Source organism: Nilaparvata lugens, chromosome 4 (assembly GCF_014356525.2).
Source record: "Nilaparvata lugens isolate BPH chromosome 4, ASM1435652v1, whole genome shotgun sequence".
NCBI classification, from domain to species: domain Eukaryota; kingdom Metazoa; phylum Arthropoda; class Insecta; order Hemiptera; family Delphacidae; genus Nilaparvata; species Nilaparvata lugens.
This window is the reverse complement of record NC_052507.1, coordinates 74625026-74653016: the sequence shown is the minus strand read 5'-3', so window position 1 is coordinate 74653016 and position 27991 is coordinate 74625026. Positions and strand designations below refer to the sequence as shown.

The window sequence follows — 27991 nt, the reverse complement described above, 5'->3', positions numbered from 1 at the left end:
CTAAGTCAGTGCTTCCCTGATCTAGACATTTTTTCAGCACTTAATGATTGAATAATAAATGTGTAGAGTTGATGGAATATTAGAAAAAATCTGCCAAATAAATTATTATTTGAAAATTTATGTTTTGTCCTTACAATTGTGCTCATACAAATATTTGAAAATCATTTATCTTTATTTGATTGAAGTTGACTGATAGTCAGCTGGTTATTTTGCAGAATGACGTATCCCGGCCCTAGAGTGTGTTGTTTAGTTTTGATAGGACGTTGTGCGATGTGTTGTTGGCTAATTGTGTAAATGAGTTGAAAGTTTAAACATTTTGGTAAGTTAATCTGTAAAATTTCTTAAAATTCGCATTATTTTTATAGAATTTATTTATTTAGAGAAGTCAAAATTCCTAGTTATCCACCACCTACGTTGATCTCACCTTTGTTAGTACGGTACTCCAATTGTCATATTTTTTACATAATAACTTATATTTTATTTTGTTCAGTCTCAAAATTATACAAAAATATAAGACATACAAAGATTTTTTGCCTCATCCAATATCTAAACAATTATTTGATATCCTATTCATTAATCGTTTTCTGTAAAAAATTATATTGAGGTTAGGTTTTTGAACTTCAATACTGTACACTCTTTGTACTGAATATTCTATGTTGTATGTTAAAAAAGCGTTGAAAATATAATTTGATACATGATATCAGTGTTTAATCTATGAGACTATTAGCTTTAGCAATGCTTTCTAATTATCATTAGCTTTTTTAAATGCTTAATTTTTTACCTCAAGCCACCGAAATCTGAGACTTCTCATTTAATTTACGGTACTAGCTTAATCAAAGTAACTACAGTAATGTGGTTGTATATCAAGGTTTTAAATTCTTTACAAATTCTTACCGCATTGTGTAGTTAACTCAAGTATATTAGTATTGTAAAATTATTCATAATTGTGTGATTTTGATGAACTCCTCTTCACGTAACGATGTAGTGACTTAATTTGATTGGGTTAAAAATTATAATTGAAACAGGATCATCTTGAATCATTTTAATAAAAATGAGAAAGAAGTTGGTTTTTTCGAAGGTTTTAAGTTGATGGTTTTGTATTTCCAATATAATTTTTTATTTATGAAATTTGGGTTCATAGGGTATGGTCGCATTAGATGCGTATGTATAAATGTGCACGCGTTGTCATGCTCATGTATGATCAACCGCACAGATTAGAAAAAAAATCTGGAAAGATCAATAGGAACACTCACGCAGAACGCGTGCACTTGCTGGTTGCGTTCAGTGTGAGCAGCTACAGACAAGTCGCAATGTGTTTCAATGGCTCTTTCAGGATTATGTTTTCCGGCTCATGCATGATCTGACTTGAACTCACACTTACATGCATGTAATGTGATCATACCATAATTTCTTATTCATGTTGAAGGGACGTATTCAAGAATCCAAAGGTTCAAAGAACCCCACGAGTCAACCAAAGCTTATTGTGTGCCAATTTTTTACTTACCTCCGATGTCTTCACCACGGTCCTAGGATCGGGGAATTGTCATAATGTCAATACTTCTAGAGTTGCATGCTTTTAGTCGGCCCTCCATGATTGATTCAGTGAATGATACCTTTTTTGGAATAATTGTCAAAATGGTTTGTTTTCAGGTACCCTACTATGCCCAAGCATATAACTGAAATTCTAATACTTTTATACATACTGTTGACACTCGGAACGTTGGCTGAGAAAAAAGAAGAGAAAGCCGATAACTCGAACGATGACGAACAGTACTCGAAAGTGGTGGAGAAGGACGATGAAGATCCTCTAACAGTGTTGAACTACTTTATATCGAAAAAAGATGAACTGAAATTAAATGTCGATGACAATACTGTGGAAGACGATGTCAAAGAAAAGGAGAAAAAAGATGGCGAGAAAACACTGAATCTTGATAATATGCTCTCTCTGACACCGGACAGTTGGATGGTGAAGCTGATATCGCAGATTCAGGAAAGCGATTTCGATGTTGAGAATGACGCGACCGCCAATGGGGATGCCAAGGACCCGACGGCAGCTGATTTGTTGTGGTCGGATCCTGAACCTGTCAATTTGGAGGAGCTCTCGCCTGAAGAAAGGGAAGGTAACTTACGTCATTCATTACTATTTCAAATGTTAACAGACATTATGACTATCACATCCTCATTTGGACTATTTTTATCAAAATTATGGAGAGAAACAGTCCTCTTGATTTTCTCCCTATCATTAATTTTGTCATTGTGATTGTGGAATTATGTGCTCAAAAAAGCATAGTTTAATACTTTTAGCATGCTCGTTAATCCAATCCAATTCCTATTCAGACATGCCGATGCCGGTATATGTAATTTTCAGCTTAAGGCCAGACGAACCACTATCGCAAGTAGGATGTGGGAGCGATTATTTTCCTTCTGTGGTACCACAAACGCAGCGCATACAGAATGCATTGGCAGGCATGGCAGTGGCACTGATACTTCCACATGACGTTGCGTGCTGTGGTAGCTATTATTTTCCTTTCGATTGTGGTACCTCTGGTTTGAGCACTACGCTTCCCCTAGCTTCTGTATCACAATCGCAGACGCTGTGATAGTGTTCCCTCGAATTTGATGAAAACATCTGATACAAACACCCGAGCATACAGGAAAAATAGCGTGGATATCCAATGGTATATGGCGTTTTTGTCGCAACTTTCACTGTTCGTTCACTTTCATTGTTCCTTCGCCGCTCCTCTATGTTTTCCAAAATGGGGGATGTCCCCAGGAGACGCCTCCACCGACCACAGACCAGTTGTAGGATTTCTGCCCTGAAATTCTTTAACAAACTGCTCCTGGTGTGAAACTGTTGGATGAGACCGCCTTCAGGAAAACCGTCAGAAAGCTGATTTGTGACAAGTCATATTATAATGTGGATGAATTTATGTGTGATAAATTGAATTTTTATGAAAAGTGGCCACTGTTTTATCTGCCTATGGTGGTGTGCATGTAATTACATGCATGAAATTGAATTTTATGACGCAATCGATCCCACAAATGTGGATAATGTATGAAGCAGAAGGTATTAAAGGTATTAATTATTTCACTCGTGACTATTACATGACAGAAACCCGTAATCCTCGACACATATTTGTTTATCATATTTATTTTCTGTTTGGATATTGAACACTACATTATGTAACAATTGAAACACCCCGTTCAAATCAGAACAATAATTATCAGAACAGCGGAGTCATCGCTCAGGCCACCGAATTGGACTTTTGGACTGGTGAGCTGAGAGTTAGAGACTAAACTAGTGACAGAACGTTTTGAAGTGCGCTAGGGGAAGGTTATGTGAGAGAATTTTCATCAGGAATGTGATAGAAAGAAGTGTTTGGTTTGCTCAGGAGAGAGAGTAGTTGTGACTGCAATAAGATTAATTGAATGATGTTTTTCTTAAACAATGACGGCAATAAGATTAATTGAATGATGTTTTTCTTAAACAATCTTATAAAAAGTAAGCAGGGCCCAGGACCCTTGGAGCCTGGTGGTGGCAACGCTACCAGATAGCATTGTCATACTCGTACGATCACTCCCGTGTTATCAGATGGGCACGTTAAACTGTCGGTCCCGGCTGAAGTATGAGAGTCCCGCAAGGTACTATCCACCAACAAAAGCCATACATATTTACTTTTTACTCGCCAGGCACTCCTCAATTACATAATATTCATTCATTCGATGCACATTATAAAGTCTCACATACAACCCCTGAATATGATTTGTTGTAGGCTACGAGCTGTACGAAGAAGCCAAGTCTCTGCTGAATGCCTCGAAGCCGAATAAGAAGGAAGCTTACAAGAAACTGTTGGCGGCCGCTGAGTTGAAGAACGCACCCGCGCGCATCATGGTGGCCTGGGCCCAACTGATCGGCCATCCTCTCTACCAGAACGTGTTGGCTGCCAGGGAGACGTTTGACGAGCTGGCTGAAGAGGGAAATCCCGATGCTCATGTCGTAAGTCACTGTACTTTCTTTCTCAATAGCAACCTACTGGTGCGCCTTAAAATTATACTCTGTCCAAAGAGGCATGAACTCTGAAGGATTAGGCCGACCTTCCTACTACTCACACACACACAAGCGCAGTCTCCTTTTGTGTGTGTGAGTAAAGGGACGGTCTGCCTACCTGTATACTACGTAGTATGCTTAGTATATCAATGGCGCAGGTAGGCCGGGTTTGTGTACCTGCGCGTGAGGGTGCGATGGTCAGCTTAATCTTTCAGGGCTCATGGCAGTCTGGACAGACTATATATCATTGAGTCCTCAGTACTGATATCGTCCTCAAATCGATGATTAAATATTGGGGGTATTCACAATGTTGGAGTTAGCTGGCTAAGTCGAGCTATTCGCTAACTCCTGCTATTTGCTAAGTCTGTGTTAACTCAATGCTACGTTAGGAAAAAAAAGCAGACGAAATAGCAAATATCGCAGGTTTGAGTCCGCTAACACTAGCTAACTCTGTAAAACGGCGGCCTTATTTGGTTTGGTCATATTTGGTAGCAAAAGTAAGGTTATAAACTTTGAGTTAGACAAATGTGTTGAGTTACGCTATTGCAGTTAGCTTATAGCAAGGTCTATAAATACAGGTCATGACACTCGTGTTCCTTATGGAGCGGCCATTATGTGGGGTCTTTGTGGCGGTACATTTGAAAATCCAATCTAATTCAATTTGCTCGTAACATCATGCATTTTAAAAAACAATATTCTTGTTCAGATAATATGTGAATCCAGGTTTTCAATTTTTTAATAATGTAATTTTAATAATAAAGGCTTTATTTTATTCATTTATTTTTTATTAAAAAGTATTCTTATTTTTGTAACCTAAGGATTATGATTCATAAGGCATTGGGACAAGACAGAAATATGCGAGGCCAACTGCAAAGAGAGTTTGAAGTTTCCGATGAATTAAATCTAAAAATCAACAATTCAATTTCTAGTATTTTGTTAAATACTATAATTCTGTAGGAATAATTATTTTTGAAATTCCAATTACTAATAACAAATCATATTATGTTCAATCTACAATGATAATAGCTAAAAATAAATTTGAAAATTGGTGAATTAGAACCCCACAAAATGGTGATTTTACAATGCATCACGGGATTGTGTCATGACCTGTATTTATAGACCTTGGCTTATAGCAGTTGGTTTTAGATGGGGCATTCACAATTCAGAGTTATCAAGTTGAAAAGAAGTTAATTTGAATTTCAATTGTCATGCTTATACCATTATCAATCTTTGGAAAACTCCAGTTCACTAGACATTGTTAAATGGTGTTACAAAATTAACAAGCTTTAGTAAAAAACTAATTCATTGACACAATTTGAGATGCTAGTTTTGGTTGTTACAATATTATCAATCTCAATAAACTCCAGTTTACTGGCTAGAAATCTTCCTTCTATTGTGAGGTCCGCGTTATAATGGCAGTGGAGGAAGTTAGGAAAAAACGTTGCCGATGCTCTGTCTTGTCAATGCCTTCTATAGACGGTAGCTGATACAGGTTTATTAATGAATAATTATTATTATTCATTCATGTTTAAAATAATTATATTTTATTAAGCAATAAATTATATTTTTCAATAATTTCATAATGAATTTTCATAACTAAGATTAAATATTTTGTTAATTAATTAATAATTCTACAATGTTGAAAGCCGATCTGGCAACAGAGCAAAGCGAGAAAGAGATAGTGCTATGCGCTTTGTTGAATGATAGACAAGGATAGCAATACCATTGCTAATCAAACACTGCCATTATAACGTGGACCTCTCTATAGTAAGCATCCTTCTCCACTTACAGGACAACTCTATAATTAGAGTTGAGTTTCTTTAGTAATACAAGTTTCTTTCAGTTCTAAAAACTCTTTGTACAAATTCAAACTTAATAATTTGTCAATATTTACTTGTTAAATAGGCTATAGAAAATTTGAATTGAAAAGTATTACCATTACTGTTTACGAGTTTGTGTTTCTTAAATAGTTCCAAATTTTTTAAATAACTCAATATTATTCGTTAAAAGTGGTAATTGAGTGGAATATTTCTTTTCTTAATTTATCAATTTAAGCCATCTAAATTCAAAATTTATAGTTTTAATGTTTATTTTGGAGCAAAATTTTATAACAATTTTATTGTACACGTGAAATTCTAACCTTATCTTGGACTTTGTCACCTATAAATTTGGAAGAAAAATAGCACAAGGACTACCTTATTATTTTATCTTTCAATGTTATTACATTAGTGTTATTTGCATTGTAAATAAATAAATAAAATAAAAATAAATATGCATTTGAATGCTGTGTTGAGCTTTGGAGAGAATTTTATCTATAATTTGAAGTGTGAAGTGATGTTTTTGTTGGTTATTGCAGGCTCTCGGCTTCATCCACGCGTCAGGCATAGGTGTGGAAGCCAGCCAAGCTAAGGCACTGGTGCACTACACGTTGGGAGCACTGGGAGGAAATACCTGGGCACAGATGATTCTCGGTTATCGCTACTGGTCAGGAATAACCGTGGCCAACAGCTGTGAAAAGGCGTTGGATTTCTACAGGCTTGTTGCTAAAAAAGGTAAATAACATTAAATATCGAGGGACCGAGCTTTGGTCTGGAGTATAAAAGCATAGAAAATTTGTAACGAAAGATTGAATTTATAGTTAATATTTATTTATTCATTTTCTCAGTCGTACAATTATTTTTACAGTTTTATGAGGAGGCACAACAGGCTTATGCCCAAAACTGTCCCTATTCAAATTTATACTAAAGTCCAAATCAAAATCTAGGTTAAGCTACTATCACTCATCAAAATAACAATTTATTCACACTTCAAAAAACAAACACATCATCAATTATAACAGATATACTATGAATTAGATTTAGAATGATATACTGAGTTTGCTACAATATTTGTTAATATACTATGTTCTATTCTATTCTATTCAAATACATACTACAGTCCAAATCAAAATCTAGGTTAAGCTACTAACACTCATCAAAATAGCAATTTATTCACACTTCAAAAAACAAACACATCATCAATTATAAACAGATATACTATGAATTAGATTTAGAATGATATACTGAGTTTGCTACAATATTTATTAATATACTATGTACTATTCTACTCTAACAGCATCTAGTTACTATTTTGGACTTTCTGAAGTAAACATGTTTTCTGAAAAAAAATAGAAATAAACGAAAATAAGTTTCTCTTGCTGAATTTTTCTTCTTGTGAGATCAGCTGGATAATCCAAACACACATGCACTCGTTCACTCTCTTCCATTACGGTATCGACAGACGACAAATTTTCCAGCTGTTTTTCCAAGGACGTATTTATACTTTTAATGTCCTTCAGCGAGTTATCCAAGGGTTGAGACCTAGTGCAATCGAATCTTCATATCATAAACCCACTTTGTTCCAAATTTCGTGAGAATCCTTAGAGCCGTTTTCAAGATCCGTTGAACATAAATACGAGTATATACCCATATACATACATACAGAAATTGCTCTCTTAATACAATAGGATATAATTAAGAATAGAATCGGCTTATACATGTACGGGATAGGAAATTCATGAATTAAGCATCATCACGTCTGAACTACTGGACTCATTTACTTGAAATTTTGCTTCTTAATTTTTGAAATTTTGCTTCTTCTTTTGAAATTTAGATTCTTAATTTATCGAGGATGGGTATAGGCCTATTTTTAATTCTTCAAGATTTCAGTATATCAAGTTTCTAATTAGACTCTTACTAGTCCTAACTGAACTGCACTGCTTGACAAGATATGTTCAATTTGAACTCTAGTCTCCATTGTTTCAAACTTGTTTCCCATGTTTTTGTTGCTACTTTTCTTGTAACTAATCAAAAATGAGCTGTTTTTGAGAAAGGAAAATTGCAATTGAAAACCCGAAATTTCAATATTTTATTACAAACTACATTAATTCCATATCACATGTTTTTGTTGCTAGTTTAAGGTGCTTTTGAGAGAGTAAAATTACAGTTGAAAGACCGAAATTTTTATTTTATTACAAACTACATTAAAATCACTTATATGGTCACATTAATTATTTCAAATCGCGCCGTGCTGTGCTGATATTAAGTGAGATCCAATTTGACAGCTAATGAATTGCATATAATGAAATCAACAAATGTATATCAATATTGGTACAATGAGAAACAATGTTGTGAAATTCATTCTTAAATTGAGGAACACACCTTTTTGATGACTGTATTCTAGTCGCCCGGTCAAATCTTCCGGCTTCTTCACTGTGAAGATTCTGTATTAGAGCCTGGTGTTACTCGCCTTTTTTATTTGATGGAATTATTTACTTATATGCTTTTACAAACATGTTTAAAGATGTATTTTTCTTGAGGGCTACCTTTAATATAAATAAAAATATAAATCACTTGAAAATGGCATTAATGTCTGAAACATGTTATGACAAAATAATTTAAAAGGGTACTGAGATTTATATTTTTATTCATATGTTAAAAGATTTTTACAATGACTACAATCACAAAATATTGTACAGATCTAAATCAATTACTGGACTTATTATTATGAAACAAGCTTAGTTTTAATTAAAATGTTCATAAATTGTCAAATGATTAAATATTTATACTGAACTTTAATACACCAACAAACGCCTTCTCTTCATCAATTTATTTATCATTATTTATTAATGAAATCAATTATCTTAATTGGTTAACTTTTTCAATTTTTATAATTAGATTTGGTCTTTCGCGTTCTCCATTTAATTAGATTAATTGATAATGTTATCATGTGAGTGTATTGCAGTTTTGTTGATGAGAACTCATTTCAGAATTGATTAAATCAATCAATCAGACAGTGAGATTCAAGAACATGGCATCGTTAACATGATGCAATCTTGCCATATGTTTGACAGAGCCGATATCGATAGCATAGCGACTGCTTTTGTCTCAAAATAAACTTGTACGTTTTTAATTGTTAATGTGTCAACAATGTTTCAATTTCTGTTTCAATAGCACGAACTGTATTCTCATACAATTGTATTATCAAGTCACTGTATGAATTGAAGTCCAATCTGTAAAATTATATAGAGTTTTTTGCCAAATTGAGAAAATGTCAATAGAAGTTGCTGGAATATTTTTGATCCGGTCATTATTATATAATATTTGTTCCATGGAATCTACTCTGTGAAAATAATTAAGAACTGAAAATTTTGTGAAGTGAACAAATACAAGACAACCTATATCGGACTATGTATAACCTTATCTAAATTTAGGAGAGGAATAGCACAAGGTTACCTAATTTTTTCTCCCTCTACCATTTTTGATGATGTACTTATTGTATGAATCAATAAAGAATCAATCAATAAATCATCACTATTCTATTGAATACCATTATACTGTACTATATTATACTATAAAATGAAGTACTTTATCACTATACTAGAAAATTGAAATAAATCCCTTAATAGAATTATGTTAAAGGTGTATTGAATTTTTGTCTCATTGGAAAAACTTTTGAAAGTTCTAAAAGAAATATACTTACAGTAGCAAATCTAAATAAAAATATAAATCTCAATACACTTTTAAATTATTTTGTCACAACATGTTTCGGAAATGTTTATATTTTTATTCATATTAAAAGTAGCCATAAAAGAAAACATACAAATTACAGTATCAAAATAATTCATATCCTTAAATAATGTTGAGAAGGTACTTCATGGTTTAAGAACCTAATTTAAGAATCAGATCATTGATTAGTAAATTTTGTTCTGATTTTTGTCAAAGCACATTATTATTATTATTTTAATGTTCTAGTTGCCAGTGAAGTTCAAGATCATTTCTTAGAAAATAATTTATTTTTAAGATCATTGATTAGAAAATTTTGTTCTGATTTTTGTTAAAGCACATTATTTTTTGTTATAATAACTAAATTTTATTAATTTATCAAAATTTGGGAATGGAATAGATTTGGGCCAAGCCTGTTGTTCTTTCATAATCATATTCATATGATTTGTGATTCTGTCCACGAATAAATAAATGTTTTAGTTGTCAGTGAAGTTTAAGATTATTTATTAGTAAATAATTTCTTAAGATAATTGATTAGAAAAGTTTTCTGATTCTTGTTAAAGCAGATTATTTTTTGATGTTTTAGTTGCCAGTGAAGTGTCTCTGTCTGGTGGTCCTATGGTTCAACGTATTCGCCTACTTGAAGAGCTGGAAAATGCTGGATACAGTTCTGGTATACTCGACAACGATCTCATAGAGTACTATCAATTGATGGCTGAAAAGGGGGACGTGCAAGCTCAAGTAATCTTTCAAATAATTTACATTCTCTATTATTAATCATTTATCATAAATTATAAAATCATCAATTCCTCCTTTATCATAACTTGACTGTAACCCTTGAACCATATTAAGCATTTTCACAAGCATTTTCAGACGGCGTTTTTAGAGTCGGCAGCGCAGGAAGCTCTCCGATTGGGTTGGTGCCTGAAAAACGCTTCATGTGGTCTGGCCCTTATGGGGAGTTGCCAATAAACTAATGTTATTGTTGATACATTTTTTGGGATAAACTTTATTGTTGGTTCATCATTATTACATAAAAATTTAGCCCCGGTTACTTGAACACTTATTAAATCGAATGTATCATTAATACATTTCCAATTCATTCATTCATTATTAATAGTTTGGTGCTGTGTGGTTTCTATTCTGTATAGAATTCAAACCGTTATTACCGTTTGACACTTAATTTATCGGAATCGACCGAAAACGAACACGGAACCGAACTGTATGTGTGTAAAACTAGCCTTGCACAAGCGCAAACTTTATCTTTTGTCTCTTTTTTCCTCATATCCATATTCACTATTCATATGAAATCAACAAATTTATCTTTCCAATATTGTTACTGATCTGAATCATTAATTTTTCATTAGCCTGACCATTCATTCATTTTAATATTTTTTTATTTCTATTTCAGCAGTAAAGTGATTTAGTTAATGAAAAAAATCACTTCATTTCATTCAATCATTGTATTCCTAAGTCCCGGTTGCACAAAAGCCGGTTACATCTTAACCTTGATTAATTTCACGAGAAACAATCAGAAAAGCTGTATTTCCTAAAAGACCTCCTCTGATTGGATCTCGTGAAATTAATCACAGTTAAATTTAACTGAGTTTTGTGCCACCGGGCCTAATACTTTTATTTTACGATATCAAAGTCTCATACTTATTACATTTTATTGTCATTTTTGTTTCGACTTCTTTATTATATTATCTATGAATATTCTGAATTTTTTTTCGGCTAACGACGTGGTTAAGTGGTAGAGTTGAAATTACTGTCCACGCCAACAAATAAGAGAGTCATTCTATTCTTTTGATGAATAGATTACAGGTCATTATTTGAAACGGACTGCAAAAATCGTACTATTCTAATGTAACGTTGCACATGTATGTTGTCACTTGTTAAATTGTTTCTGTTCATTGCACTATACATTGATACATAGGTTACAATATCATTCACAACTATGAATGATTGGGAAAGGAACAACAGGCTTGATGCCCAAAACTGTTCCTTTCCCAAAATTGGATAGAAATATAAATATGAGGTATTTATATACCTCACTATAGTGAGGTCCACGTTATAATGGCAGTGGAGAAAGATAGGGGAACAGTGTTGACGATTGAAGCGGACTGCAAAATATCTCACCATTTTAATATAACTTGAAGAACTCAATAAATAACCTATAAACTTGAGTGTAACTAGGAAATGACATTGGGTAATACGGCAAGGCAGAACATCTAAAAGGATCTCTGTCGATAAAAGCCATATGAATCTATATAAATAAAAATCGAACTTCAAATTTTGACATTCAATAACTTTTTTATGTGTGCACCGAATTTGATGATTTTTTTTAGTTGTGTTTATTATGTTCAAGACCAGGTTTATAGCCTATCAAATTTATAATCAGACTTCAGAACTCTTTCTTACGGTCCTTAGAAAGTTTACATGTAATCCTTATGGGAGGAGATTTTTTGCGTCATCCAACAGCCGTCGGTAGATCAGTTTTCTATTTTATTTTTACTGATTTACAAAATTCTAATTCTAATAATAATGCCGCGGTACGAACGACGACCAAACTTGGGTCGTAAAACTCGAAATGCGTTAAATTTAGAATATGCATGGGAAAATCAGCATCAAGGAGATAATTATACAATTCAATTTCCCAGCAAGTGCTTTCAACTATAATGATCTAAAAATACAAACTGCTGAACAACTAACTAAGCACATAGGAAATCCATATTGAGATATAAATGTAAATACTGATTGTTGGATAATTTTCATAAAAATATAGTGAATCAGATTAAGCTAAGGCTAAGCACACCTGAGGAGGCGCGGCTTGGTGATACAAAATGTTGATCTTACGGAGATTGCCTTATCACACCGTTCCATGCTGCCCGATTCAGTGTGTGTGAGCTCTTCCATTCAAACCAATAAGCAAGAAGCACCTGAATGCAAAATGCCGCATCGCGCCTCCTCAGGTGTGTATCAAGCTAAAGTTTGTCATGAGATGGCATTAACTATTTGGCGGAACGAAGTTCGCCGGGCCAGCTAGTAAATAATAAATATAACATTACACATGTATGTTGTGACTTGTTAAATTGTTTCTATTGATTACACTAATTGATTGGGTTTGTGTTGTTAGGTTGGACTGGGCCAGTTGCATTACCAAGGTGGGCGTGGCGTGGCTCAGGACCCGCAGCGAGCTCTACACTATTTCCTACAAGCAGCCGATGCAGGCAATCCTATCGCCATGGCTTTCCTCGGCAAGGTCATTACTCCATTCTACTATTATTAAAATTATCTCAAAATTGTTGATGATTCTGATGGATTCTAATCCACCATTAAGGGGCGTTAACATTAGTCATTGCGGGATAGTCATTTACAGTAATAAAGTTTACTTTAATTTAATTTTTGTATAAGATTAATGTATTTTGCAAACTTGAAGTCAAGTCGTCTTTTTTCTTTAGGGCTACTTTTAATATAAATACTACTTTCACAAAACTTGAATCCATTATACCAATGTAGACCAAGTGTTGTAGATGTTCTTTGGATTCAAACTGCAACTCCCATCCATCCAACTGCAAGCTTGTAGTGTCGTTCATTGTTATTAATATTCTTCTATGGATCCAGATCTCTTCAATGCTAATTTGTTTGATGGATGTTTTGTTTTGCGTTGTTCAGATCTACTTCGAAGGCAACGACGTGGTGAAGGCAGACAACGAGACGGCGTACAAGTACTTCAAGAAGGCGGCGGACATGGGCAACCCGGTGGGCCAGAGTGGGCTGGGGTTGATGCATCTGCAGGGTCGCGGCGTCGACAAGGACTACAGCAAGGCATTGAAGCTCTTCTCGCAGGCCGCCGACCAGGGCTGGGTAGACGCACAACTGCAGCTCGGCATCATGTATTTCAGTGAGTCACAAATGTCTATGTAATCCATTGTTTTCTCTTTTCTGGGGATTGTGCCTGGCCTTTTAAAAGATGATAAAAAAGATAATTTGGAATAAAATTTAGAATTTCGAAATAGGCCGATACATCTAGAAAATACCTGAGTATACTTTATTCATGCAGGTGAACGGGCTAGAGTCAAGAAAACTTCATTTAATCTTGCCATAACTGATTTAATAGGTTTCTACTATAAACTATAATTGAAAAAATACAAACAACTTCAATAAACATTGGCAACTAAATCGGACAAAGGAAACAACAATTTCATGTTACTTTAATAAAATTAGTAGAATTGATGGTAGTGTTGTGAAATTTCTCCATAATAAGAAAACAAGGATATTGTCAAATTTCACCAATACATACAGTACATCTGATGATGCCTTGGTAAACGTGAAACCATGGTACTGTTTTTAAGTTTTTAATAAATTTTTAGTGAATAATAAAATTTGACAATATCCTTGTTTTCTTATCATGTTACTTTGTTGACATTCTTCATCTGATTTGGGGGCGCATTACTATCCCTCGTTTAGATAGCAATACGTCACAAAACCAAACAATATCAGTCATAAAATAACAAGTTAATTTCAATGCAAAAACCCAAGAAAGAAAAGGCCGTTGAACCCAATTTTTATCGATAATAACCCATGTAACCCATTTCATAAATTTCGAATCCCCACTATTGATTAACATTCTTGTATGAACTTTTTGTTTCACTACACTGCACTTTCGTTGGTCTGTACGTCGCTTTATCGTCGAGGTTACGGTACCTTGTTTTTGCCGGTGAACTTTTACCGGTTGAATTTGGCCTGACGGTGACGTCATCTTACGTCCCTAAACCTGTCATCTGAACGGGTGTCTGGAAGCGGTGTTACATAAAGTTGCGGAACTAAAGGGGTGGTACTTACATGAAGTTGGTTTGGGGTCACACATGAACCGCTGTAAATAAATCTATTACAGCATTAATTTCTAACTCTTCCTACAATTCATCAAAAGCTAAAACAGGAGTTATATAATGATTACAGATTATTTTAATTCGGCACAGGATGCACAACTACAACTCGGCATCATGTATTTCAGTGAGTCACAATTCTCTATATTTGAGAATTGGATCATCATTATCATTTTCTTTTCTTAATTAGATATATTGTTTGTACTTTTATTTTTATATTGTTATAATGTAACAGAGAGTTGAGAGAGGACCGACTGCACCCTAACTTCGCTCTCTAGTAGAAAGAAAGGCAGTCATTCTATTCTATGAATTCTATTGTTTTTTTCTGGATATTGTATTTGTTGGTTGTATCCAATAAGTGGACGTTTATAAATGAATGTCAGCGTTATAACTCTTTTTTATAATATTTTTTACATTAATCCTACAGTTTATGCAATAAATGAATTTGAGTTGAAATAGTATCTTACGTCACATGGACGGGAAGGGGTCTTTTGCAGGCGAGAATGATGTTTCTAGTCGATGCGTTAGCCGAGATTAGAATTTCATTCGAGCACTGCAAAAGAAATTCAGGTCCAAGTAACGTACACTATTTTTTGTCATAATAATCTAATAAAGAATAATTGAGAAATATAAAACGCTACCTGCTTGTGTTGAAGTTACTACATGCATTCTATAAACATAACCTAGTTTACAAATTCTGAATCAGGAATTTTGTGGAAGTTGACAAAACTTCCACCTGGAGCGCTGAAGGTTGTTTTTTTTTTTGTAGCAGTTTTGCTGTTCCTATTTTGGAACTAGGAAACATACTCGACTGCAAATAAAACATAATATGGTTTCATTACAGTAGAGTATGCTGTAATGAGAATCATATGTTTATTTGTTCTGCAAACAGCTGTTTACCGGATTGATTTCATGCATGGAAAACAGCTAAGATTGAATGACTATGACAAAAGAGATATTACAAGTGAAAAATCAACATAATAAGCAGTATTTTTATTGGCATCAGTGCGCATCTGTAATATTTACGTTAGAATTCCCTAAACCTCACTGTAACTGACAGCTGAACAGACTGTAACGCGGCTTATGAACAGGAAATTACCTCATTTACTTATTGGTTATAATTTTAATGTTTTGAAATTAATTTCTATCATAATTGAAGTTTGCGAAAGCAACAGTTTCCCAGCATCATTCACCATCAACTGTATCATTGTAGAATGATAATAATTGTTCATGTTAGGAGTCTTCTTCATACTGATTCTATATTTTTGTTGTAAATTGTTGTGAACGAAGAATAATTAAATTCAATTTAAATTGTTTATATTTTCGTTTTACATTGTTGTAAACGAAGAAATTGTTCAATTTGAATTTGAATTGTTGTTTGTTGCTTTTACAGGTGGACTAGGCGTTCGCAGGGACTACAAATTGGCGAATAAGTTCTTCAGTATGGCATCGCAGTCTGGCCATGTTCTGGCATTTTACAACTTGGCTCAGATGCACGCCACGGGCACCGGGATGATGCGCTCTTGCACCACTGCTGTCGAAGTTAGTCTAACAAACAAATACACCTCTGTAATGTTGCAAGCTGTAGCACATTGCAAACACAATGGGACATATGAATAAAACCAAAGCATATGCTCATGAGCATGAGAATGGAGCATGAGGTTTTGCTCATGAGCATTAGGTAGAAACATAAGCATTTGCTCATTTTTATATGAATAAGCTTTACCTTATGCTCCTGAACTCTGGAGCAAATTCTCACGTATTTTAACGATTTTTCATCAGCTGATTCGCCTTTGTGACCTTACATTGTTTTTATAGCTCACGTAGACGGTAAATATGCAAGTAGGAGACACCGCTTGTGTTTGCGTCGTCTTCTCTGTTTTCTATTTATGAATAGAGTTTTAGGCTAGTTGAGTTTAGAACTTTGAAATAATAGAGTTTAAAAATGTCATCTCTATAATAATCTTATAATATCAATAGCCTTCTTATAATCGTCTATACTCTCATCTTCTTAAATGCCTATGTCCTATTTTGTGATGGCTAAAATAATATATCAGATAAATTATTCTTATTATTCATTATTTATTCTTTTGTAGGAATAATGGTATATATATATATATATGGTTGAATCTAAAAAGAGTTTTATAGTTCTCATTTATTGGTTGTGATCGTATCTGGTATAGTTTCCTCTTCCTCATACGAATTAGTTGAGCCATTTTACTATGAGCAAAAGGTGATAAACTGCTCTAGACTAGACTCATCTTTTTTGAAGCATTTGCTTCAGAAGTTGAGCAAATGCTCTAGTTTATTCATACAATTTTGAGTATAAGCTTTTACTTTTGAGCAAATGCTCAAACTATTTTTTTGATGAGCATGAGCAAAAGGGTTTGCTTACCTTTATTCATAGAAAATGAGGCAAATGCTCCATATTTTAGAAGTATAAGCAAATGCTCAACTTTATTCATATGGCCCATTAACAACGCAATAACGCTCTCATTTATTCGGTCCTCCGTTTGTTGAAATTAATTTAGCTACCATATCTTACACACTTAATCAAACACGAGTTTATACACTTATCCAAAGAATCCAAATGCTGTCTTTAAAAACATTTAGGAATTTAACTTGATATCTCGGAATATATCCATTTAAACATTTGATACTTGTAATTGCAAGACGACCATCAATTTTGAACTTCATAATTGGGTTTATCCAATCCTTCTGTGTCTCTAATTTGAACAAAGATAAATAATCTTTGATTTTTACTTCATTATCTATCTCTGGTTTATTATTAGATTTCGGACTTATTTGATATTTGAAATTATGGATTTAGCACCAACAATAGCTTGTAATTTTCGGAAAGTAATTCGTATTTGTTGGATAAAAATACTTTAAAAACGAGTTTGAAAGAGTTTTAGTTATTACATCTACTCCAAAATTAATTTCTGAAAAAAAAATTATATTCATTCTACATAAATAATATAAGGGCCGGTTTCCGATCTCAGGTCTCAAATTGTAGTGAAAACAGTTACTGGACCAAGTAAGTAGAGTAGAGTTAGCTCGGTAGAGTTAGTATGCCAGTTACTCGACCACCAACTCTACTAGTGAAGATCAGGCTATAAAGAGAAAATGTGTGACCTGGGAACCGCCATTCCCTATTAGGGACTTGGATTTCGCGAAAGAAAATTTTGTAATGTGATGGGCTGATTCTGTTGCTCTCTCCTAGTCATAGCTATACGATCTGTAATTGTTTTGAATGTATAAAGGAATTTATTTGTATGGATGTGATTTTTGTTTCAGTTTTACAAGAATGTGGCTGAGAGAGGCAGTTGGGGGGAGAAGTTGATGGAAGCGCACACTATGTACAGGGAGGGCAGATTCAACGAGGCATTCTTGACCTACTCTCTGTTGGCCGAATTCGGATACGAAGTCGCTCAGAGTAATGCCGCATTCATGCTCGATAGGGGTAAGTTCACTCCTACTTTCAAATGTAACAGCAGTCTTTTCAAAAATTCATTTTTGTCTTCTGTCTGTTTTGTCTTCTTTAAATCCTGATCCAAGAATTTTGGGTGCGTTTTAAACGGAACAATTATTGAGAAATTTTTCTTCAGAACTGAATTCTTTGATAGAGCGTTAATGGAAGGGATATTTTGAATATTCTCTCCGAACAAGGTCTATAAATACAGGTCATGACACAATCCCGTGATGCATTGCAAAATCGCCATTTTATGGGGTTCTACTTCACCAATTTTCAATTTTTTCAGCTGTTATCATTATATAGATTAAACAACATGATGTGTTATTTGTAATATTGTTCAATGGCTTATTGTTGCTTGGCTTTGAATAGTAAAATAAATTATTCCGATACAATAATAATATTTAGATTCCAACTAACTGAATTAATGATTTTTAGATTTAATTGATTGGGAACTTTAAACTGTTTATGAGGTTAGCTGCTTGTCCCAATACCTTATGAACCATAACATGTTACAAGAATAAGAACAATATTTTTAATAATAAATAAATGAATTATTGAACCATTTATTATTGAAAATTCATTATTAAAAAATCTAAACCCTGAATTTATATATTATCTGAACCAGAATATTGTTTTTTTTTACAACTGCGCGTAAAAAAAGAATTTACATACTCAATTCTCCTCGTAAAACAGCTTATTTCTGAGGAGAATTTACTTTTTCGCTCGCTAACCATCCGCGCATGCGCCGTAAGTTTACTTTACGCTCGCAAATCATTCGCGCATGCGCAGAAGAGTTTTTTACGCTCGCCAATCAGCTGATGGTAAGCAGCTCGCCAAAAGGTCAGATCTTAACCTAAAAAGTCGGTAATTGTAACTCCGTCGATATAAGTAATTTAACAGGTTTGGGCAGTTGTAGAAAAAAATTTGTATGTAATTCGCGCGTAATGCTTCTTTATCGCTATTGCAAAATTATCACGCTCCGCTTCGCGTCGCGTGATAACTGTTTTGTGCGAGCGATAAAGTCGCGCATTACGCTCTTAATACATAAATAGTCATTTTAAAATGCATAGTGCATGATTTTGTTATGAGCAAATTGAATTTTCAAATGTACCGCCATAAAAACCGCACAAAATGGCCGTCCATAAGGAGCACGGGTGTCTTGACCTGGTTTTTATAGACCTTGCACTCCTAATTTCACAAGTAACAGCAGTCTTTTCAAAAATTCTGTTTTGTCTTCTTTAAATTCTTATTTAAGAGTTTTGGGTGCGTTTCAAACGGAAAAATTATTGAGAATATCTTCTTCAGATCTGAATTCCCTACAATAAGATTCAAAATACCGGTCAACACGAAGGGCGAGACCATATTAGGCGTTTTCAGAGTCGGCAGGGCAGTAAGCTCTCCAATTGGGTGATTGGGTTGGCACCTGAATCACGCCTAACATAGTCTCGTCCTAAGGCATCCTATTTCTATCACTTTTAAGTTGAAAAATTTAGTTTCTTGGCATAATTTGTCCATTATCTCAATAATCATTGGAGTAGCAAACTTTTGGTTCCATTGGATTTCTGAGCTAATTTTACATAAGAGTTGATTATCATAGGCTACTTTGTATTGGTACTTCTCCAGACACAGATTCGACTATGTGGGGAAAATATTCACAAATTTGTTTTTTGAATATTTTTTCTCTGTAAATGCATTTTGTTTGTGATAAAATAAAATTGAAAATTGATTTGACAAGTCCCCTCATAAAGCTGCCACAAAATTATAAAATTGAGTTTGAAGAAAAATGTGGGATCTTCCGCCGATAAGTCTGTATTTTTTTCTTATGCTACGTATAATTTCTGCTGTTAAATGTTTTTGATGTGCAATGGATCTGTCTAGACCTAGCGCGGAATAAAAATCAATTAATCAATCTCGGTAACAAAGCATTTTAGGACCTATGTTGACAGGAACTTTGTTTTTTGTTGAAAGGAAACACCTCACGAAGTTTGTCGGTATATTTTAGAAACACTGTCTATATAAATATAGATTTCTGTCTATATCGATATTAAAATATCGATATCTATCTATATCGATATTGAAATATTGATATCTATCTATATCGATATTAAAATATCGATATCTGTCTATGTCGATATTCATGTCTCGTTTGTCTCGCTAGGTGAGGTGACCCTGTGGAGTAGCGCGGACGAGGCGTTTGTACGTGCCCTGGCGCAGTGGGGGCGTGCCGCGGCTCAGGGCTACTCGGCCGCACAGGTGAAGCTGGGCGACTACCACTACTACGGCCTGGGCACGTCGGTCGACTACGAGGCGGCCGCCATGCACTATCGCCACGCCTCCGAGCAGCAGCACAACGCGCAGGCCATGTTCAACCTCGGCTACATGCACGAACAGGGGCTCGGCATGCAACAGGTAGGCGCACCACTCACTATTCACCTCATCAAGAGATCAATAACAAGGTGAAGAAGATAAGTTGTTGGAAATGAAGGTATTTTATATACCTTTTCACGAATTTGTGGCGTGTAGTTCCTCTCCTTTTTTTCTTCTCCTTCTTATTTCCGCCTTCTTCTTATCTTGTATTCTTGTTCTTATTTTCTTTGATTCTTCTGTCTTCTTCTTCTTGCTTTTTTTCTTCTCTTGGGTCCTTCATCGTCGTCATCTTCTTATCATAATCGTGGGCATGCAAGGAAAATCCACAAAGTCTATAAAAGTAAACTTTTTAGGAAATCAATTTCTAACATCAATCATAATTTCCTTATAGTGATTTTTCACAAAATTAGTTCATACTGCAAGAAATTTGATATTCTTCATTTGTTTGATAATTAATTTTTCAACATTGATAGTTTATAAAATTAATTAAAAACTAATAAGAAATCAAAGTTTGGAAAAATTGGAGTGCATTTTCCTTGTACGCCTACGAATCTTCTTTTCCATTTTCTTCTTCCAAGAAGAGAAGATTTGTGGATTGCAGGTTTTTCTTCCAGAAAGAAAAAGAAGAAGAAGGAAACAGGAGAAGAAGGAGGAGGAGGAGGAGAAGAAGAAAAAGAAAGAGACAGGAGAAGTAGAAGAAGACAGGAGTAGGAGAAGAACAACAACTTGGGTGAAGAAGACGTCGGAAATCCAGAAGAAGAACAAGAAGAAGAAGACAGAAGTATGAAGATGAAGAAGTAGAACAAGGAGCTGAAGAAGAAGAACAAGAAGAGAGAAGTATGATGACGCAGAAGAAGAAGAAGTGGAAGAAGAAGAAAACGACAGAAGTATGAAGATGAAGAAGTAGAAGTAGAAGAAGAATAAGAAAAGAAGTTAATGTTGAAAATAGAGTAGTCTGTCTTGTTGTCATTATGCTCCTTCTTATTTGTCACAAGTATTGTTATCAACCATAATTATGACAAGTATCTGCCAAGTTGTCTGCACACATTTCAAAAGAAAGTGTTTGTGAACACTATGTGACATTTCTTCACACCTTCAACACTTTGAGCAAAACATTATTTGATAAGTCATAGTTTTAATGTACTCACCATCTTCAACATTTTGGACAATAACATGTAGGCTTCTCACTTCACTTTGCTTGACCTATTAGTAATTTTATTGACCTATTAGTAATTTTAAATGTGAATAATATATAATATTGGAAGGGTAATGATGGGTAAAATGATGTTACAGGACATCCATCTCGCGAAACGGTGTTACGACATGGCTGCTGAGACGAGTGCCGATGCCAAGGTGCCAGTGGCTCTGGCACTTCTCAAACTATCTCTCTTCTTCAGTCTGAAATATTTTCAGGAGGTAAGCCAATTCACTTCAACATTAGAGTACAAAAATGAATATTACTTCACTCTAGGGGCCGGTTTCCGAGCTCGGGATTCAGCTAAGTTCTAGACTTTAAACAGCTGGAGTCAGAAAATTAGCTTTCCAAAACGGGGCGTAGTCGCAGGTTTTATAACAGTAGTCGTAGTTTTATTTTCTCATTTCTATAATATTTGGAAACGTTTTTCCTTGACGAAATTAAACATTTCTAAATTATTCAAAATAGCTGAAACTTTACACTATTTTCTCTTTATTTTATTTTTTGTTTAATTTTCTAGTTTTTTGAAATTTAATTCAAACGTGACTTTGACAATTATTTCGACTACGACTCGTTTTGGAAAGCCAATTTTCTTACTCCCGCTGTTTAAAGTCTAGAACTTAGCCAAATTCCGAGTTCGGAAACCGGCCCTAAAAGTTGCACACAATTAGACGAAATCTGCATTTACAAGACACGTTCGTGGTCGTTTCTTAACACCCTAGCTGATGAGTAAAATTATTTATTTTAGTACATAATATATGCATTACTCTACAGAGTGTCCCACGAAAGACGTAATAGCCGAAGGCGATAGATTCTACATGAATTTTGCCACAAAAAATGACCAGTAACATTTTCTGATATCGACCTTGGTTTTCGAGATGTATAGATATTTCGATATTTTTGAAAGAGGTCAATAACTAGAAAACTATCAGTCAAAGTGCCGGTTGCACAAAATCCGGTTGAATTTTAACCGTCATTGATTCCAAAAGAATCAATCAGAGAAGCCACCTTTTCAAAAACTCCTCTGATCCTCGTGGAATTAATCACGGTTAAAATTTAACCGGCTTTTGTGCAACCGGGTCAAAATCTAATTTAATGATATGGTTGGAAAGACGAAGAAATTTTCAATAAATTTTATATCAATTTTTCCTTTGTTTGAAGTTTCATAAAAAGTTCGAAAACGTCGTAGAAGGTACGCTTAGTATCTTATTGCATCTTCTTCTAATTTGAGAAATGTGTCGTATGGGTTGAAAGTTAATAGTAAAGCCATAGAACTTAACTTTTTTTGAAATTGAAGTTAGTGATTAGAGTTGAACATTTACTAATTTTCACCGTAAATTAGCAGGACAACTTGGGCCTGACGTAACGTTTAATCGCACATTTTCGACTGACAGGCGAACAGTGTTCTGTAACAGATGACTTGCAAGAGCAAGAGCATTAGTAGTTAGTGTAACTACTGCAGAACTGCATCGGATACGACTGCCACTAACTTTCAGGTTTTCGGCGTACAGTCGTATCGTTCCAGTGAAACGTTACGTTAGTGGCCAGCCTTAATTATTATTATTATTATATTTTTGTTGTGTGAAGCCACAAATTCTGAGCGGTGCTCAAGTCAACATGTCATTTTTTAGAATGGAGTCACATGAATGCTCTAAAACACTCCTCAATGGTATAAGGACAAGCCTCTACCAGTATCCTAATTATCTTTGAAACAAATAACTTATAGCTGCTACACAGCCTTATATCCTCGGGAATGCAATTAAAACACTTGAGTCCTGAATAATACGGTCCCTTTTCGAGAAGAGTCAGTCTATGGATAGGGAACTGGAATAATCCTGTATTTTTACCTCGTGTTTCATAAGTATGACAAATTCGGTTAGCATTAAAAATATTTTTGTTTTTGAACACAAACGAAACAACTTCAAGGAAGTATATCGCTGGAACTGTAAGTTGTCGGAGTGCCTTGAATATGGTCTTACAGGAGAAAGATGGACCCACTCCCCCCAAAATCCGAAGTGCTTTTTGTCTGCATTTTTAAGTTTGTGTTCAAATGAATTCTTCCAGCCCCCCAAAACAAAATACTAAATCTAATAAGTGAAAAAAAACAATGGTAAACCTTTAGAGCTGTCTTGAGATTTGAATTCGACTTAACAGTCCTCAGAGCAAAGAGAGCATGGTAAAGCCTTTTCTGGAGTTTCTCTATGTGACCATCCCACTTCAAGTTTGCCTGCAATTCAATCCCCAGAAACTTTGTCTTATCAGTAGCAGGACACTCCCATCCCACAATAGCTGGATCATTCTCATTACCTCTAATAGAGAACTTAATAAAATTTGTCTTGCTTAGATTAAGCTTCAAGGAATTATCATAAAACCATCCATTGAGCTGCTGCATGGCAATCTTAGCATTCTCCATGACATCTTGATAGTTGTTTCCTTCAAGTAAGATTGTTGTGTCGTCAGCATACAACACCAATTTACCATCAACATTGTAGGATAAGTCGTTGATAAATATATTGAACAATGTAGGCCCAAGTATGGAGCCCTGAGGAAACCCTCGCTTAACCATCTGCCATTCAGAAAGCACCTGAGAGCCATCACAATCATTTTTCACAGCCTGGTATCTATCCACAAGATAGGATCTCAAAAACACCTCTGCATGACCTATAAATCCATAAAATTCAAGCTTACTCAAAAGGAGTTCATGATCGACCATCTCGAACGCTCTGGATAAGTCACAGAAGACACCCACAGCCCTCCGCGACCCATCCAGAGCCCCCAACAAAATCGGATATAACATCAAACGTGGCCGACTTAGTTGATGCACCCCTTCTGAAACCATATTGTTTATTATGAAATATTCTTTCATTCTCCAAGTAAGCAGACATCTGTTGAAATATAACCCTTTCGAAAATCTTGGAGAAAGTCGTCAATAATGCTATAGGGCTTAACTTCAATTTCGGCCAATATTAGATTTTCGTTCTATCGAAGACATCTTTCAAAAGCTCTACAAACTACTGTGGAGGAAAATAAGATTCATAGATTTAATTAAATTCATATTCATTAAATTCATTGTTTTTGTCTGTCAATAATCTACAGACGGGTTTCTCATCCCAATTGTTTGCTCTCGGTAGTCGATATTTTGCTGTGTAATAATTGAAAGTAAATAATACAATACCAATATACGAACATTTTAATGTAGTGATATTTACTAAAACAATATAAAAATCTCAAAGCACCCTTTATTAAAAAAAAAACTTTTAAATAAGGTTGCTTAAAATAAAGGGTGCTTTAAGATTTTTATATTGTTTTATTAATTTAAAAAGTAGCCCATGTCAATAAAGTGTTTTTTGATATTTACTAATATAATATTCATAAACTTCTTTGTGAAATATAAAATAGAATCTCTTCTTCATTAATTTGATGACGTGGCGAAGTTTGGTCAGTAAATCTTGACAAAATATTTCAGGATTGGAATATTAAATACTTTTCATAAATTGTGAATGTGAGGTTGTTTTTTCACTAACATTACCATATTTTTTGCAAAAATGTATTTATATTAAATATTACCAAATTCATCAAAGTTTCAATTGTGATTATGAGGTTCATAATTGATTTTTTCACAAATATTTCGGTAGAAAAAAAAACAACGAAGAGCCTCACATTTACAATAATTGATTAAATTTGGCGAATTGGTAATATGGAATATTGACAAAATCTTATGATAAAATCAAGACTCTATGAAGTATTTTCTTTATCGATTATCTTTTAATTTTCAATTATAGTTTATTTGTTAAATCAAGACTGTATGAAATACTTTGTTTGACAATCACCTTCTCATTTTAAATTAAATAAAAATACTAAGAAATTGTCAAAAACCACAGATTTATTTATTTATTTATTTATTTATTTATTTTTCCAACGGTACACACCACTTACAACAATCAAAAAGCACAAAAAGAAGCATATAAAATAAGAATAATAATAATAATACTGATAAGCATAATTATAACCTAATAATAAGCATAATAACAAGCATAACAATAACAAGCTAAGTTAAAGAGGATTGGCTAGTGCCCCCTAAGTATACATATTACATAATGAATCTAAATTTTAAAGCAAAGCAATGAAGGTAAAGCATTCAAAGTAGCCTATAGCCAAATAAAAGAGAAAAATAAATTAGGCAAACCTCAGCATTAGATCACTAACAATTAATCACAAAGGGTATAACAAAATACATGCATAAAAAAAACAAAAGGAGAAAGGATGATAAGACAAAAGATATATAAATATCAGCTAACAACAAAGAAGGAGCTAGAGTCCCCACCGCATGGCTGCCCTCCTGAAAGCTACCACGGACACATCAAAGAAATCAATTCCTGCCGCAGCAGCCTCACAACCAGATCGCAGCACCCTTGACAAACCACTATTGTAAGCGTAAGCTGTTGTATGAAGACGTCGATTCAGTATCAGATTTATTGATACTTAGAAAGACCGGTTTCGGTTGTTACACCATTGTCAATCTCTGATAAACTAATAATATAGACCTTCTCATTTATTCGTTCACAGAGTCGTTGGCAAGAATGGCTAGTTTTACTGAATTTGGACCAATCTCTGGGACCGAATTGGGACTTCTACCTTGTCACTGTACTAGTCGGACTTCTAGCAATCATCGTTTATTTTCGGAGGCCGCAGCAACATTGAGGTTCTATAATTGGCGTCTTGTGCATTCAAAAGGCGCACAATATTCGAGCAAATTGCTTCTTATCCATTCACTGTGAATGTGTGTGATAATCGTCCTAAATGTGAGTCAAACACTAGAAAATGTCCACTTCACTCATCGTTTTTGTCATCAGAACTTTTTCCAATGCCTATATTCCGAGACCGAGAATTGTATTGGTGTATTATCATTATGAATCATCAACCATAATAAGAATTTTATTATTTTCGAAACAACTACAATTGAAGGGGTTATAATACAAGGGGTCCAGGTGACATATTGTTAGTTTCGAGAAAATTGAGCCTAAAGTTTACTTACATTAATTAATTTTTCATTCATGAAATGAATATAGAAATGATATTCACCTATTCCTATAACTATTCAGTTTACTTTTACCAAATCACACGTACAGTTTCATGTCTCAAATTGCTCTCCTTTCTCAATTATCAGCTAAATAGTGATAAGAAGTATCACTTGTACCCCTTGTTTATCAAACAAAACTCTATTGTTCAGCTACACATAAATCTATCAAATTTACCAGCAATTGAACAATGATTAATGACCTCATTGCAATATTATATGATTGGCTAATTGGTTCTTGAGATATCTTTTGCTTGGTGACATGACTTAATCAAGGTTAAATTTAATTTGATGGATACGAGCAACCGTTGTCCTGTAAACAAGGGATCCAAGTCACTTGGACCCCTTGTTTAATCAAATAAACAGCTGTTTGAAAATGTAGTTTAAAAATTTTACACCAGATGTCAGCACTGATTAGACTTAAGCTTATACCTTTTGTATACTAGATTTTTACCACTTTCAGCTATTAATTACTGTAGCTAACTATAAAAATTGAAAAATGTCACTTGGAGCCCTTGTATTCTGACCCCCTCAATTTCTTTCTCATTGAGTATCTGGTTAGAGTAATCTCGTACGTATATTCATTAACTTAATCTAAAATATTTCAATTATTCTTTGTAACATCAATTCACCCTAAATGAGGTTGGAGATATCAGACTGTTGAATTATTCTTAATAGTAAATTTTATGATAGAACTACACTAATATTGACGGTTTTATCGATTTGGCCTTGAGTCATTATGTAAGCTTGCACTTCTTTCAAAAATCATCAAAATCAGTTGAAAATTGATTACTTATCCTACTTCATTTTTCAAATACTGTACCAAATTCAAAACAGGATTTTCTGAATATGTTTCACTTCGTTTTTGTGGCATCATATCAACTAGGATACCACTTTTCCTAATTCATTTACTATTCAATATTTATTTGTTCTCAATCTTAAATGATTTGTAGGTTGTAAATAGTATATATTGTTGCATCTCATAGCTAAGTAGGGCCTATTCAAAATAAAAACTAGAAAGGTCCAAGTTCTAAAAAAATATCTATATTTGAACTGGACTCCGTGTATTAGGAATACTTCTCTAGTTCTTATCACTTTGTCTATTCCACAAGTCATTAATAGTTGTGATTACATTGATTGTGACTTATTCATATAATGTTGATGTACCGTATTTAATTGAATATTTCCACGTATATCATAAATCCTCAATCGCTCTTTTTGTATGTTAGATACACAATTGTAAATATGCAAATTATATGTTATTTATTATTGTAAGTAAATTAATGTTGAATTAGATGATATTTTCTGCATTTGTATTATTCAATCATTCCATTTCTTACCCATTGATTTAACCTATATCTTAGTATTTACAAATTTGAAATTTATAGTGTTCAATT

The 27991-nt window shown here is 34.1% G+C and overlaps 1 protein-coding gene across 1 annotated transcript; it reads left to right on the top strand.

The window, feature by feature from the left end:
- Positions 1-7: 7 nt before the first annotated feature.
- LOC111054782 (protein sel-1 homolog 1) lies at positions 8-27906 on the top strand. Its single transcript, XM_039426434.1, has 12 exons — positions 8-319; positions 1651-2120; positions 3774-3997; positions 6405-6600; positions 10178-10332; positions 12728-12853; positions 13267-13495; positions 15874-16022; positions 17778-17943; positions 20114-20364; positions 21616-21738; positions 26084-27906. The coding sequence occupies exons 2-12, from the start codon at positions 1661-1663 to the stop codon at positions 26216-26218; spliced, it is 2214 nt and encodes a 737-aa protein (XP_039282368.1). The 5' UTR covers positions 8-319; positions 1651-1660; the 3' UTR covers positions 26219-27906.
- Positions 27907-27991: the final 85 nt, after the last annotated feature.

What these genes read in the sequence shown, in the direction of transcription:
- LOC111054782 (XM_039426434.1), top strand. Translation starts at nt 1,661, where the DNA reads ATGCCCAAGCATATAACTGAAATTCTAATACTTTTATACATACTGTTG. An exon ending in CGCATTCATGCTCGATAGGG is followed by an intron (nt 17,944 to 20,113) that starts GTAAGTTCACTC and finishes TTGTCTCGCTAG; the next exon opens with GTGAGGTGACCCTGTGGAGT. An exon ending in GTCTGAAATATTTTCAGGAG is followed by an intron (nt 21,739 to 26,083) that starts GTAAGCCAATTC and finishes ATTCGTTCACAG; the next exon opens with AGTCGTTGGCAAGAATGGCT.